At 38.8% G+C, this 16,220-nt stretch overlaps 1 protein-coding gene across 3 annotated transcripts in view; it reads right to left on the reverse strand.

Moving 5' to 3' along the window:
* Positions 1-16,220, reverse strand: part of CRACDL (CRACD like) — a 145,168-nt gene that overhangs the window by 54,939 nt on the left and 74,009 nt on the right. For all 3 annotated transcript variants that reach the window (XM_040453992.1, XM_040453991.1, XM_040453993.1), the window contains exon 2: positions 5,202-5,281. In XM_040453992.1, the coding sequence (XP_040309926.1) occupies positions 5,202-5,271 (70 nt within the window). In that variant the 5' untranslated portion in view covers positions 5,272-5,281. The remainder of the gene's footprint in view (positions 1-5,201; positions 5,282-16,220) is intronic.

Here is a 16,220-nt window from a genome sequence, read left to right on the forward strand (position 1 = left end):
ACCAATTCCATTCTTGAGGGTTCCACCCTCATGGCCTAATTACCTCCCAAAGGCCCCACCCTCCTAATATCATCACATGGTGGTATTCGGATTTTAACATGAATGTGGGGACACAAGTATTCAGTCCACAACACATAATATATCACTCCACGTATTTAGGTCTTTGTTGACCTAGGTCTTTCTTTAAACAATTTTTTTTTCAGTACACAGGTCCTGCATACATGTTGTTAGATATGTGCCTAAGTATTTATTTTTATTTGTGCTATTGTAAATTGTACTTTTAAAAATTTCAGTTTTATAATTTTTCACTGCTAGTTATACAGAAATACAATTGATATTTGTATATTGACCTGTATCTTGCAATCTTGCTAACCTTGCTTAAGAGATCTAAGTACTTTTTTGATATTTTGTATAATCATGTCATCTGCAAATAAAGATAATTTCACTTCTTCCTTCTATCTGTATCCCATTTACTTATCTCCCTTAGAGCACTGGCTGAGTGTTATGACACTTTTCATAGTTCTCTGTTCCTTCCAAATATTTTCAAACTTTTAAAAATTATCTTTAAACATAGTTACTATGCACAATTGCTTTATAGCATATATTTGATCATTCTGGTATTTGATTCTTTTGTGTATCTTTTATGTTTCTCTTGTTTCTGCTGTGTATTTTTTTATTAAAAATTTTATCCATTTATTTTGAGACAGAGACAGCGTGAGTGGGGAAGGGGCAGAGAGAGAGAGGGAGAGAAAGACTCCCAAGCAGACTCCATACCGCCAGCGCAGAGCCTGATGCGGGCCCGAACTCACAAACCACAAGATCATGACCTGGGCTGAAACCAAAAGTTGGACACTTAACCAAGTGAGCCATCCAGGTACCCCGTTTCTCCTGTGTGCCAGTTTGTTAGGGCTGTTGTCACAAAATAGAACAAACTGAGCAGCTTAAACAACAGAGGTGTATTACCTCTCAGATCTGGAGGCTAGAAGTTTGAGATTAAGGTGTTACTGGCATGGTTGCTTCCTTGAAAGGGCCGTGACATCTATTCCATCCTCTAACTTCTGGTGGTTTGCTGGCAATTTTTGACATTCCATGTCCTGTAGATGCCACCACCCTGATATGACTTCATCTTCATATGGTGTTCTCCTTGTGTGCGTGTCTATGTCCATATTTCCCCTTTTGATAACGGCATCAGTCACAGTAGGTTAGGGGCCCACCATATTCCAGTATAACCTTTTCTTAACTAACTCCATCTGCAATGACCCAACTTCCAAATAAGGTCATATTCTGAGGTGCCAGGGGTCAGGACTTCAATATATGACTTTTGGGGAGACCTAATTAAACCTAGAACATGTTGCTTCTCATTCATGGTGCCCTATGGCTTTATATATGTGGTTATCACTGACTGTGTTTGTCATGGAACTTTTTGAAAATATTATTTTCTGTAATATTTTGAAGTCTAGGTAGAGGTACTGTTCTTCAAAAAAGATTGTCTGATTCGACAAGGTACCTATAGTCACATCCAGTCTAGGAATAATATTAGCCAAGTTCAAGGGTTGAGATTCTCTAAATTACCTAAGTGATACAAACTCAAGCTACAAATCCATAAAGAGGTGCTTTACCTCTTATTCACACTTACTCTGATTTTACTGCTCCTTGGGCTCCCACCTTCGAGTCAAGAGGGTCTTCTGTTAGACAGCCCACCTTGTACAGACATGTACTTTGATATCTGACCCTTTCTCTCATCTATCACTCCATGAAGACATGAAAATGAAATTCAAAATTTCCAACATTGATCAATGATCTGAGGGCAAAAGTGGTTTCTATGACCACTTATCTCTGCAGATCACCATTTCTCTTTCAATTCTGGCTATCTTATTTCTTACTTTTAAAAAGATCTTTAAGAAGTAAGTGGTCTTACCTAGAATTTTTTCTCATTTTTTTTCATCATGGTAAGTGATAAATTTTTTCTCATTTTATTTTTTTTTCCATCATGATACTCTTTTATCCACATCCCCTATTTCCCCCATCCCCTCTCCCACTTGCCCTCTGGTAACCATCAAATTGTTCTCTATAGTTAAGGGTCTGATTCTTGGTTTGTCTCTCTTTTTTCCCCCTTTGCTCATTTGTATTGTTAATTAAATTCCACAAATGAGTGAGATCACATGATTATTTGTCTTTCTCTGTCTTATTACACTTAGCATTATACTCTCTAGCTCTATCCATGTTGCAAATGGCAAGATTCCATTCTTTTTTATGGCTGAATAACAGTCCACTGTGTGTGTGTGTGTGTGTGTGTGTGTGTGTGTGTGTGTGCGCGCGCGCACATATGTGTGTATATGTGTGTGTGTGTATACCACTTTTTCTTCATCTACTCATCTATTGATGAACACTTCAGCTGCTTCCATAGTTTGTGTATTTCAAATAGTGCTACAATGAACATAGGGGTGCATGTATCCCTTTGAGTTAGTGTTTTTGTGTTTTGGGAGTAAATACCCAATAGTGTGATTTCTGGATTGTAGGATAGTTCTATTTTTAATTTTTTGAGGAAGCTCCATACTGCTTTCTGCAATGGCTGCACCAATTTGCATTCCCACAAACAATGCAAGAAGATTCTTTTTTCTCTACATCTTCACCAACACCTGTTGTTTCTTGTGTTGTTGATTTTAACCATTCTGATAGGTGTGAAGTGATATCTCATTGTAGTTTTGGTGGGCATTTCCTTGATGACGAGTGATGCTGAGCATCTTTTCATGTGTCTGTTGGCCATCTGTGTGTCTTCTTTAGAGAAATATCTATTCGTGTCTTCTGTCCATTTTTTAACTGGATTATTTGTTTTGTGAATATTGAGTTGTACCAGTTCTTTACATATTTTGGATACTAATATTTTATCAGATATGTCATTTGCAAATATCTTCTCCCATTCAGTAGGTTGCCTTTTAGTTCTGGACTAAAGGAAAGGACTATTTCCTTTGCTGTGCAGAAAATTTTTATTTTGATGTAGTATCAATAGTTCATTTTTGCCTTTATTTCCCTTGCCTCAGGAGACATTTCTAGAAAAATGTCAGAGAGATTACTGCCTATGCTCGCTTCAAGAATTTTTGTGTTTTCAGGCCTCACATTTAGGTCCTTAATTCATTTGGAGTTTATTTTTTTTAATTTTATGATTTTTTTAGTTTATTTTTGTATATGTGAAAGAAAGTGATCCAGTTTCATTCTTTTGCATGTGGCTATCCAGTTTTCCCAACCTCATTTGTTGAAGCTTATCTAGAATTTCAAATTTTAAATGGGAAGGAGTTGACCTGAATAACTTAACTTACTATTGTTCAGAAAAAAAGAATATTTAATTTCTCTCTTTCTTTTTAAAAATTGATTATAGGGTACCTGGGTGGCTCAGTCAGTTAAGAGTCTGACTTCAGTTCAGGTTATGATCTTGCAGTCCATGAGTTTGAGCCCCACGTCGGGCCCTATGCTGACAGCTCAGAGCCTGAACCCTGCTTCAGATTCTGTGTCTCCCCCTCTCTCTGCCCCTCCCCCATTCATTCTCTCTCTCTCTCTCTCTCTCTCTCTCTCTCTATCAAAAGTAAAATAAACATTTTTTAAAAATTTATCAAAGGGGCACCTCGGTGGCTCAGTTGGTTAAGTGTCTGACTTCAGCTCAAGTCATGATCTCAAGGTTCGTGGGTTCGAACCCCATATCAGGCTCTGTGCTGACAGCTCAGAGCCTGGAGCCTGCTTTGGATTCTGTGTCTCCCTCTCTCTCTGCCCCTCCCCTGCTCACACTCTGTCTCTCAAAAATGAATAAATGTTAAAAAAAATTGTTTTTAAAACTGATTCTTCATGGTAGCCTCCGTAACCATCCCAAACTAGCATTTATGGAGGTTGTTTCAGACTAATGACTAATGAAATGCTTCTTCAAAGAGTATTTTTTGTTTAAAATCAGAAATAATTCAGTATCCTGTAATATGAGAAATTTTGAAATTCCATTTTCTCTCTCAGGATTTATTTTTATTTTTTATTTTTATTTGAGAGAGAGAGAGAGACAGAGAGTGAGACAGAGGGGCAAAGGGACAGAGAGAGAGAATCCTAAGCAGACTCCATGTTCAGCACAGAGCCTGATGTAGGGCTCTATCTCACAAACCTGGAATCAAGACCTACACATCCAAGCTCAGACCTAAGCCAAAATCAAGAGCCAGATGCTCAACTAACTGAACCACCCAGGTGCCTCCATCAGAGTTAATTTTTAAAACCTCACCTTATATTTAAGGCTTATTTGTTGTCTACCAAAATGTGACAGAGGAAAAGTAGTTCTAATATGGAATAATAAGGAAAATCTACCTATAATATATGAAATAGACTCTTTAATGAAATTAGTATTTGAAGCTAAGGGTTAGCATCTAGGATTTAATATTATTGGAAGCTGTTCCCACTAAAGTACAACAAAGAAAATCACTACTAGCATTTTACCTTTATTTTTACTTTTTAGCATTTTAACTTTAAACAAGAACGTGATGGAGATCTTTGTTACTGAGATAAAGGGAGTATAAATGGCTAACCTAAGAAAAAGGTACATTGTGGGGAGATCAAAATTTTTAAGGTCAATTTTGCAACTCTGTCTAGACAAATAGCAATTTATGGAAAACAGTGAACCAATTACCTAATCAGGTAACACTGAGAACATGTAATGAGATGATGGAATTTGGCTTGGTAGGGAGCCTGGTATTTAGCTTGGTAGGGGGTATAATAATGTTCTCTGAAGGAGAATCAAAGCCATGAAAGAGAGACAGCAAAGGCTCTGTCTTGATAATATTATTTCTTCTGCATGATCAGGCCATATCGTGCTTTTCCCAACATCCTACTGATTCTTTGGATGTTCTTGGATGATAAGTGACTCCAATGAATTGTTCCTCCTTGCTTTCAAGTCAGCCAAACATGGGGACGGATTTGCCTCCAGGAATGAGGAAAATGACTTTAAAACCTCCCTGTGTGTGACAGAGAAGCAAAGGAGTACTGCCCTGAGTGGCCTTAAATAATCTGGATGTGCTCTCCAGTCATAGTGAAGGGTGTGGGGTGTTTGGACACATTGTGAACTGAGCCCCCACTCTCCACACACAGAACCCCAAAAGCTTGGCTCCATCAGCCCCTCTCCCTGCCCCATAACCAAACATGGGTTCTTCTCAGAACAGGGTTAGTGAGGACATTACCCGTGCTGTCCTCCCCAAGGCCTTCTGCAGCTTCTCGAAGCTTAATGTCCATCACCCTCGTGGAGATCATATCCAGTTCACTAAAATCAAATGGAAATTCATGTTAAAAGGGACATGCTTAACAGAAGTCAACAATGAGTAAAATGGTTTTGGTGACTGCTTTTTGCCCAGGACCTCACCTGCACACACCCCATCAAAGACAGATTCCAGGGCAGAGTACAGGACAGTATAGGCCAAAACCATGCCCACAGCTCAAGATTAATAGCCACATAGGTGTTTATCTAATCACTGATCAGAGTTCATGGAAAACATTTAACTAGAAAAAAATGCTTGACCAAATTATACAATGCAGATTTGATTCCTTTCCTTCACAAAAGCTTTTTTGGAAATTGTTTTCTTCATGGGTGAAACAGATAAAGGAGATTAACAGTACACTTATCATGATGAGCACTGACCAATGTACAGAAACGTTGAATCATTACATTGTACACCTGAAGCTAATATAACTCTGTACGTCAGTTATACCTTGATGTTTTTCTCTTATTCACTGTAAAAAGTACAGAGAACGAAAATCATCCATAATCCCACCTTGACCAAGGTTACTCCAATTAATGTTTGAATTTCCTTCCAATATTTTTGTCTACACAGATATGTGTGTGTACATGCACACATATACCTTGTTAGGAAGACTGACTTCCTGGTTTTCTTATATCATATCATTAAAATTCTTCGTAAGTGTTAACTGTAACGGCTATGAAGTATTTCCATATAAAGCTGCAACATCATCATTAATTTACATTGAGTTTCTTTTCTGAACTTTTTATTATGAGAAATCTCAAACAGATACAAAAATACAGAGAATATATAATGAACTTAACATATTGTCACTCTTGTTTCATTTTTACACCTTCTCCCCCTCCCACTCCCACAAGGTTATTTCAAAACAAATCATCCCAGATATTATTATCATTTCATCCACATAGTTCCATGGTTTCTTCCTAAATTAAAAAGCCCTGACTCTTCATGGAAATAAAATTCAAGCTGTGTCCCTGCCTCTTTCATAGTTGACTTTAAAACAGTGTCCTCTACCCCACACATACTAACTCACCATTTATATGGAAAGCTATTTCTTATTGGCAGTTACTATGAATCCTCAGACTTTAAAAGGGGGCTCAAATATCTAACTAACCAATTAACATTTAGCACTTGTACACAGCGCATAATGGGAAATAATAGGAGAAATACAAAGAAAATATTTAACAGAGCAAAGGACTTGTTGGTTTTTGCCAGAGTTGGGTCTAACATTTAGGTCTTTAATAATAATGCCAAAATGTCCATCTTCTGACCAGCCAATTCCTGATAAGGTGAACAAAGCTCCACTGGCTTTGTTTCTTAGTTTGCATATAATTTAGCTCCCTAAAAATATCTGGTCAACAGAATCAAGGGAAAAAAACCCCACATGATCACCTCAATTGATCCAGAAAAAATATCTGACAAAATTCAACACCCTTTCATGATAAAAATACTAAAAACAAAACAAAACAAACAAAAAACAAACCCAGGAATAGAAGGAAACTCAACATAATAAAGGCCACATGTGACAAACCCACAATGAACATTATCCTCACCAGTGAAAAACTGAAAGCTTTTCCTCTAAGATGAGGAACAAGACAAGAGTACCTCTCACCACTTCTATTCAACACAGTACTAGAAGTTCTAGCCAGGGAGATTAGGCAAGAAAAACTAGAAAGCATCCAACTTGAAAAGGAAGAAATAAAGTTAAGTAAGTGTATTCACAGATGACATGATCTTATATGTAGAAAACCCTGAAGACTGCCCCTCCCCCATACAAAAAACTGTGAGAACAAACTGAGGGTTGATGGGGGGTTGTGGGGGCAGGATAGGTGATGGGTATTGAGGAGGGCACCTTTTGGGATGAGCACTGGGTGTTGTATGGAAACCAATTTGATAATAAATTTCGTATTAAAAAAAACTGTTGGAACAAATAAAGGAATTCAGCAAAGTTGCAGGACACAAAATGAACACATAAAAATCAGTTGTTTCCGTACACGGACAATGAACAATCTGAAAAGGAAATTAAGAAAACAATTCTATTTACAATAGCATCAAAAAGAATAAAATACTCAAGAATAAACTTAACCAAGGAGACAAAAGACTTGTACACTAAAAACTATACACAGTTGTTGAAAGAAATTAAAGAAGATACAAAAAAAAAAAAAAAAAAAAAAAGGAAAGATATCTCATGTTCATGGATCAAAAGACTTAATTGTTAAGATGTCCCCAAAGCAGTCTACAGATGCAATGCAACTCCTAGCAAACTTCCTGATCCCATAATGTCCTGCTGTTCTCTGATACTATGATGGGAGCAGGGGGAAGAAGCTACCGCGGCATTTGAAAGAAGAGGCAGCAGAGAAGGAAAAGCAGGAAAATGTCAGAAGTAATAAGGAGAGTGAAAATGGTAAGAGTTGCTTAAAAGTAGCCAATGATTACCCTCGGTGCCATTGTTAAGGCTGCCACTGAACTGGAAAATACAAGAGCAAGAGCTTTCTACTGCTTGAATTTGGAGTTAACCACAACAATTGTAATTAATTATCAAGCATGTAGTGTATCATTTGAGTTACTTCATTTAATCCCCAGGAATCTTTAGTATTCACATTTTGGGATTGAGAACATATATCAAATAAGCATATTAACTGGTTTAAAGTACCAAAGCAGTATACACCAACCTGTATACTCGTGTGACTGTTCATCCACCAGGGGCAGACACTTTTGAGGCCTGGGGACACAGTGACAGGTGAGATCGATGTGCTCCCTGCCTGTTGCAGGTGCTGACCCACTGAAGGGGAGAGTCCTGAGCTGTCCTCTGAGGCGCTTACAGGAAGCTAGGAAATCCAAAGGACATGAGTATCCGCCTGAAATGGCTCTGTCAAGCAGCTCCTGTGCAGGAACATGCCAGGGCCCAGAAGCTAAAGAGGCCTCAGGAGACCATCCACTGGGTCTTAGTTTGGGGGGAAGGGGTTTGAGGCTGTCATTATATGTCTGCTGTCACTCTTGAGAAGTCATGATGTGCAGGTTTCTGTGAGAGTGCGTGCACATGCCCCACGGGTTGGGGTACACAGAAGGGCGCCACATCCCACTGAGTGTGGAGCAGATCTAGATGCTCACACTTGCTTCTGCCTGGCTTGAATGATGTGGCTGTGATGAAGTGACACAGGGCAGAGGTTCAGGAGTAGGTGGGAGGGGAGAGGCCCAAGAGAATGACCCAGTCCTCACCCTGCTGTAAGGCACATCCTGGTGGGGCCCAGATGCAGACAGCACTACCAGATGCCAAGGCTACTAATGGACTGATGGAGGCAAAAGTCACTCCACAGATGAAGGGACCACATGGGAATCAGGCTCACCTCACATGAGAAGTTTTAAAGCCTGCTCATATTTTCTGTTCCAAACATCTTCAAACCAATAAGAATACAATATAGTACAGAGGAAAAGGGCAAAGCCTGGGACATTAGGCAGTCCTGGGGTTGAAGCCTCACTCTACCACATACCAGTGCTGAGCCTCAGTTTTCTTATATACAAAATGGGGATAGTAATACTTTAATTAAATGGACTGAGAACACAGCACACACAAGCCCTTGCTGAGAACAGCTGTCAGTTTCTGAAGCTTGTTCCTCACTGCATGCTTATGTACGTCTTTGCATAAATGTAGATAAGAGCACACACAACCAGCACATCTGATAGCAGGTGAGTTCGATTCTGTCTCACAAAGATAGTCTCCTTATGCAAGTAGCTCATTTTAGAGCCAACTTTATCAGTCAAAGATCAAGACACCTGGATTCCCAGATGACACCTGTGCTTCCCGAAGTCCTGTAGCCTGAAGGACCGTGTACAGCAAGGTGAATCAAACCACTGCCAGGTAACTGGTAAGAACACACTCCAGGCCACAGAGGAATGTCTGCCCTCTGAGACTGTGGAGTGTGCAGACCTAGGACATCCTCTTCATTGACAGTCCAGGGGGAAACATTCCACAACCGTCACCATGGAATGTCTTCTCTACTGGGCCCAAGGACTTGCCCTTCTAAACACACAACCTCCCCCACCCTCCCTGTAAAATTCAATGACAAGCCAGAAGAAGGAAAACCATAATGAGAAAGGCAATGTGGCGAACACCCCATAACTCCCAGCACCCCTTCTGCTTGAACTCAAAGTTCAAGTCAGGTTACCCCAACACCCTCAACCTTAGCTTTCTTTTTTTTCCCTTTAAATTTTTTTTTCAACGTTTATTTATTTTTGGGACAGAGAGAGACAGAGCATGAACGGGGGAGGGGCAGAGAGAGAGGGAGACACAGAATCGGAAACAGACTCCAGCTCTGAGCCATCAGCCCAGAGCCTGACGCGGGGCTCGAACTCACGGACCGCAAGATCGTGACCTGGCTGAAGTCGGACGCTTAACCGACTGCGCCACCCAGGCGCCCCTTTTTTTTTTCCCTTTAAAAAAAATGTTAATTTTAGTTAGTTAACATACAGTGCAATATAGGTTTCAAGAGCAGAATTCAGTGATTTATCACTTACAACACCCAGTGCTCTTCACAAGTGCCCTCCTTAGTACTCATCACCCATCTAAGGGTACCCATAGTACCCTCCGTTTGTTCTCAATCATTAAGAGTCTACTGACTGTGTTTTGTTTCTCTCTCTCTCTCTCCTCTCCTTTTGCCTCTTCCAATATACTCATCTATTTTGTTTCTTAAATTCCACGTATGATGAAATCATACGGTATTTGTCTTTCTCTGATTGACTTATTTCACTTTCACTTAGCATAGTACATTCTAGCTCCATCCATGTTGTTGCATTAGGCAAGATTTCCTTCTTGGTGGCTGATTAATATTCCATTATATATATTTAAATTTACTTATTGAAATTCAAGATAGCATCGTGTAGTATTGGTTTCAGGAGTAGAACCCAGTGATTTATCACTTACATACAACACCCAGTGCTCTTCCCAACAAGTGCCCCCCTTAATGCCCATCACCATCTAGCCAACCCCCCAACCCACCTCCCCTCCAGCAACTCTCAGTTTGTTCTCTTTATTTAAAAGTCTCTTATGGCTTGCCCCCTCTCTGTTATTATCTTATTTTTCTTTCCCTTCCCTTATGTTCATCTGTTTTGTTTCTCAAATTCCACATATGAATGAAATCATATATTTGTCTTTCTCTGACTAACTTATTTCACTTAGCATAATATAATCTCTAGTTCCATCTACATTGCTGCAAATGGCAAGATTTCATTCTTTTTCATTGCTGAGTAGTATTCCATTGCGTGTGTATCCACACACACACACACACACACACACACACACACACACACACACATCTTCTTTATCCATTCATCAGTCAATGGACATTTGGGCTCTTTCCATAATTTATCTATTGTTAGTAATGCTGCTATAAACATTGGGATGCATGTGCCCCTTTGAATCAGCATTTTTGTATCCTTTGGATAAATACCTAGTAGGGCAATTGCTGGGTCATAGGGTAGTTCTAATTTTAACTTTTTAAGAAACCTCCATACTGTTTTCCAGAGTGGCTGCACCAGTTTGCATTCTTATCAACAGTGCAAAAGGGTCCCCCTTTGTCCACATCCTCACTAGCATATGTTGTTTCCTGAGTTGTTAATTTCAGCCTTTCTGACAGCCAGAAAGGAGTGGCAGGAAATATTCAATGTGTTGAATAGGAAAAATATGCAGCCAAGAATCCTTTATCCAGCAGGGCTGTCATTCAGAATAGAAGAAGAGATAAAGAGTTTCCTAGACAAATAAAAACCAAAGGAGTGCCTTACCACTAAACCAGCTCTGCAAGAAATTTTAAGGAGGGGGGCACTCTTAGTGGAGGAAAAAATAAAAAAGAAGACCAAAGCAACAAAGACTACAAAGGACCAGAGAACATCACCAGAAACGCCAACTCTATAGGTAACATAATGACACTAAATTCTTATCTTTTAATAATCACTCTGAATGTAAGTAGACTAAATGCTCCAATCAAAAGACATAGGGTATCAGAATGGGGGGAAAAAACGAAGATCCATCTATATGCAGCTTACAAGAGATTCATTTTAGACTTAAAGACACCTGCAGATTGAAAGTGAGGGGATGGAGAGCCACCTATCATGCTAATGGAGTCAAAAGAAAGCCAGAGTAGCCATACTTATATCAGACCATCTAGATTTTAAAACAAAGACTGTACCAAGAGATGAAGGGCATTATATCACAATTAAGGGGTCTATCCATCAAGAAAAGTTAACAATTATAAATATTTATGCCCCCAACTTGGAAGAACCCAAATAAATATATTAATCACAAACATAAAGAAACTCTTTGATAATAGTAGGAAACTTTACTATCCCACGTACAACAATGAACAGATCAACTAAGCAGAAAATCAATAAGGTAACAATGGCTTTGAACGACACCCTAGACCAGATGGACTTAACAGATATATTCAGAACATCTCATCTTCAAGCACCAGCATACACATTCTTCTCGAGGGCACATGGAGCATTCTTTAGAATAGATCACATACTGGGTCACAAATCAGCCCTCAACAAGTACAAAAAGATCAAGATCATACCATGCATATTTTCAGATCACAATGCTATGAAACTTGAAATCAACCACAAGAAAAAATTTGGAAAGCCCTCAAATACATGGAGGTTAAAGAACATCCTACTGAAGAATGAATGGATTAATCAGGAAATTAAAGAAGAAATTAAAAAATACATGGAAGTAAAGGAAAATGAAAACACGACAGTCAAACCCTTTGGGATGCAGCAAAGGCAATCCTAAGAGTAAAGTAGATTGCAATTCAGGCCTATCTCCAGCTTTCTGCCTTCTTGCACCAACCCCAAACCTGTTGTTCTGACAGTTCAAGTCCAAATAAAGGAAAACTTACTCTTTAAATCTGGACCTGAGGGGGTCTCTTCAGGGGTTCTCATTGACTCAAAAGGGGGCTGAGCCTCCAGCTCCCTCCGTAGTTCACAGCATTCATCAGTGTGATCTGGGCACCTACAGAATCTAGGGGAGTTCTACATCCAGTGAAGGCTCTCTGTGGGGGTTGCTCCACTCCCTCTCTATGAAACCTAATTGTAACCACAGGCTTCTTTCTAGCTTATAGAAGAATTTCATCATTAGCTGCAGCTTATATTGAAAAATTCTACAAAGGTTTATCCACATGAAGAATGAGAATAGATTTTAATATGGTATCTTAAAGGTTCCAATCTATTATATTTACCTATACAAGGCAAAGAAAAATATCTATGAACTGATTGCATACCCCGATCACATAATTATGCACATCCCTACAGACCTATTAATCCCACAATATCTTTTAGGCCATATTCATATCCCAGTGGTATTTTTTCTCAGCACTTGTACCTTTCTCCATAATGCCCACCCACACTGGGGCACCTGGGTGACTCAGTTGGTTAAGCAGACGACTCAGCTCAGGTCATGACCTCACAGCTCATGAGTTAGAGCCCTGAGTCAGACTCTGTGCTGGCAGCTCAGAGCCTGGAGCCTGCTTCAGATTCTGTGTCTCCATCTCTCTCTTCCCCTCTCCCACTCATGCCCTGCCTCTCTCTCAAAACTAAATAAACATTAAAAAAATTAACACCAACACTGTTAACAAAGACTTGTTTATAAGATATCTGTCTAGCATTCCCAACCCTTCCAAGACTTCAAGTTTGGTAGGGTGAGCTCTGTGCCTGTTGTGTCCATTGCAGTCCTACCAGCACCTAGGACAGTGCCTGGAGCAAGGAACTGAACACAACATAGGAACAAGACAGTTGACAAAATGAGAGACGCTTCTGTAGATGACTGACACAGGGGCCAGTAAAATGAAAAGCAGTAAATCATCTGGTTCCTGAAATAGATCTATTTTTATAACCCAATTTAAGGCTGGGGAAATTCTCCAGAAAATTATTGAAACCTGACTTTGTAAAAAATAAATAATCCTTATTGAAGGAAACTATATTTTATTTACAGAGCAACATGGCTTTGAAAAGATTAAAAACAGAGCTAAATTTGGCCTGGGTGATGGTATTTCATAAGGCCAAATCTATGTGTGCTTCTCCTGTACTTTTTCCAGTGTCTGTGGCTGCTTTAATTTGGAGTCACCATGTCTTGGAGAAAGCTGACTCTACCTACACCTGTGTGGTTATACCTGAGATTCTGAGGGTGACTGATGACAATTACAATGAAGTAACTTTAAAAAAAAATTAAAGTCAATAATCACAGATCCACAAATGAAGTTTACGTTGTTTAAAAGCAAATGAGAACAAGTCTGAATACCAGTGTTCATGTGCCAAATCATTTGAAAATCTTAGAACCATTTCCAAATATATGCCTTGAAAGTATCATCTAATCACTGGAGTCTTTTACTTTTCAATGTCCTGAAAATGAGATAACACTGAGAGAGACTTCAGAGTCTTAGAGCTAGCTTTTCTTCCTAGATGATGCAAAAACTGATGGAAATATAAAATTCAAAAGTAATAGTTGAAGATTCTAATATCCTGCTCTCAATAACTGACAAAACTAAGCAGAAAATCAACAAAGAAATTAAAGATTTGAAAGAATAACATTAACCAACTAGAAATCTATAGAACACTCCACCCAGCAACAGAATAAAAAGTCTCCTCAAGTGCACATGAGAGATTTTATGGGATAGACCACAGATAGGCTATAAAACAAGCCTAGACAGATTTAAAAGGCTTGAAATTGGGGCGCCTGGGTGTCTCAGTTGGTTGAGTGTCCGACTTCAGCTCAGGTCACGATCTCACGGTTTGTGAGTTCAAGCCCCGCATCAGGCTCTGGGCTGATGGCTCAGAGCCTGGAGCCTGCTTCCGATTCTGTGTCTCCCTCTCTCTCTGCCCCTCCCCCATTCATGCTCTGTCTCTCTTTGTCTCAAAAATAAGTAAACATTAAAAAAAATTTTTTAAAGGCTTGAAATTACAGAAAGTATGCTTTCTGGCAATAGTGGAATGAAATTAGAAATAAGTGAGAGGAGGTTTGGGAAAGTCACAAATATGTGTAAATTAAACAATATTTTCCTAAGTAACCAATGAAATGGCTATATTAATGTCAGGGAAAAAAACAGGTTTTAAGAGAAAACTATAACCATAGATAGAGTCATTTTATAATGATAAATTGGTAAATCCATCAGGAAGACCTAACAGTTATAAACAGGTATGTACCTAAAACCAGAGTCTCAATACACATGCAACAAAAATTGATAAAATGAAGACAGACAATTCAATAATAATACTAGTAATTTCAATAATTGGGGACCTCACTTTCAAAAAAACAATAGGCAGAAATTCATCAATGACGTAAAAGACTTGAGCAATTGTATACACCAATTTGAATATATATATATATATATATATATATATATATATCCATGAAAAAAATAAAGCATGTTCTCCAACCACAATGGAAATAAATTGGAAATCAAGAGCAGAAAGAATTTGGGGAAATTTACAAATATGTATAAATTATGCAATGCACTGTAAATAACCAATGAAGTCAAAGAAGAAATGACAAGAGAAATTATAACATACTTTGAGATGAATAAAAACACAACATACCAAGGCATGTAAGATACATGCCTAAAGGAAAAATTATACCTATAAACACCTATATAAAAGAGATCTTAAACTAATATCATAACTTTCCACCATATGAAACCAAAAAGAAGAACAAACTAAACTGAAAGCAAACAGAAAAAAGAACATAATAAATATCTGAGCAAAAATTAATGAAATATAGGATAGGAAAACATTTTGAAAATCAATGAAACAAGTCAGTTCTTCAAAACATCAACAAAATTGATCAACCTTAGGGGCGCCTGGGTGGCGCAGTCGGTTAGGCGTCCGACTTCAGCCAGGTCACGATCTCGCGGTCTGTGAGTTCGAGCCCCGCGTCAGGCTCTGGGCTGATGGCTCGGAGCCTGGAGCCTGTTTCCGATTCTGTGTCTTCCTCTCTCTCTGCCCCTCCCCCGTTCATGCTCTGTCTCTCTCTGTCCCAAAAATAAATAAAAAACGTTGAAAAAAAATTAAAAAAAAAAATTGATCAACCTTCAACTAAACAAAAGGAGAAAAGACTCAAATTACTAAAACCAAAAATCAAAGAGTATCACTACTGACCTTATAGAAATAAAAAGGATTATAAAGGAATATTATGAATAATTATATTCCAAAAATATAGATAACTTAGATGAAATGGACAATTTCTGAAACCACTGAATTTGAATCAATAAGAAAGGGACTGGTCACTTAAAATTTCCCACAAAGAAATGCCCAGGCCCAGATATCTTCATTGCCGCATTCTATTAAACATTTAAAGAATTAATGGCAAACTTTCCTTTCCCAAACTGTTCTCCAAAATACAAAAAAAGGTAACAACTCCCAATTCATTCTATAAGGCCAGTATTATTCTGATACTCAAACCAGACAAAGACCTCACAGTAGAAGAAAATTATAGACAATATCTCTTATGAGTATAGTCACAAAAATTCTCAAGATCATACTAGCAAATCAAACCCAGCAAACAGGGGCGCCTGGGTGGCGCAGTCGGTTAAGCGTCCGACTTCAGCCAGGTCACGATCTCGCGGTCCGTGAGTTCGAGCCCCGCATCAGGCTCTGGGCTGATGGCTCAGAGCCTGGAGCCTGTTTCCGATTCTGTGTCTCCCTCTCTCTCTGCCCCTTCCCCGTTCATGCTCTGTCTCTCTCTGTCCCAAAAATAAATAAACGTTGAAAAAAAAAAAATTTTTTTTAAAAAACCCAGCAAACATAAAAGTGGGATTTATCCCAGGAATGTGGGTTGGTTTAATATATGAAAATCAATTAATTTAATGGCTGATCCTCGGCACAGAGACAGCCTACAGCAATTGAAAAAATAAAAATAAAAACAAAATCCAGCAAATCCTAAGGGAGAGAATCTGATTTCCAAAG

The sequence above is a fragment of the Herpailurus yagouaroundi genome, unplaced genomic scaffold (genome assembly GCF_014898765.1).
Source record: "Herpailurus yagouaroundi ecotype Mexico unplaced genomic scaffold, PumYag 210, whole genome shotgun sequence".
NCBI classification, from domain to species: domain Eukaryota; kingdom Metazoa; phylum Chordata; class Mammalia; order Carnivora; family Felidae; genus Herpailurus; species Herpailurus yagouaroundi.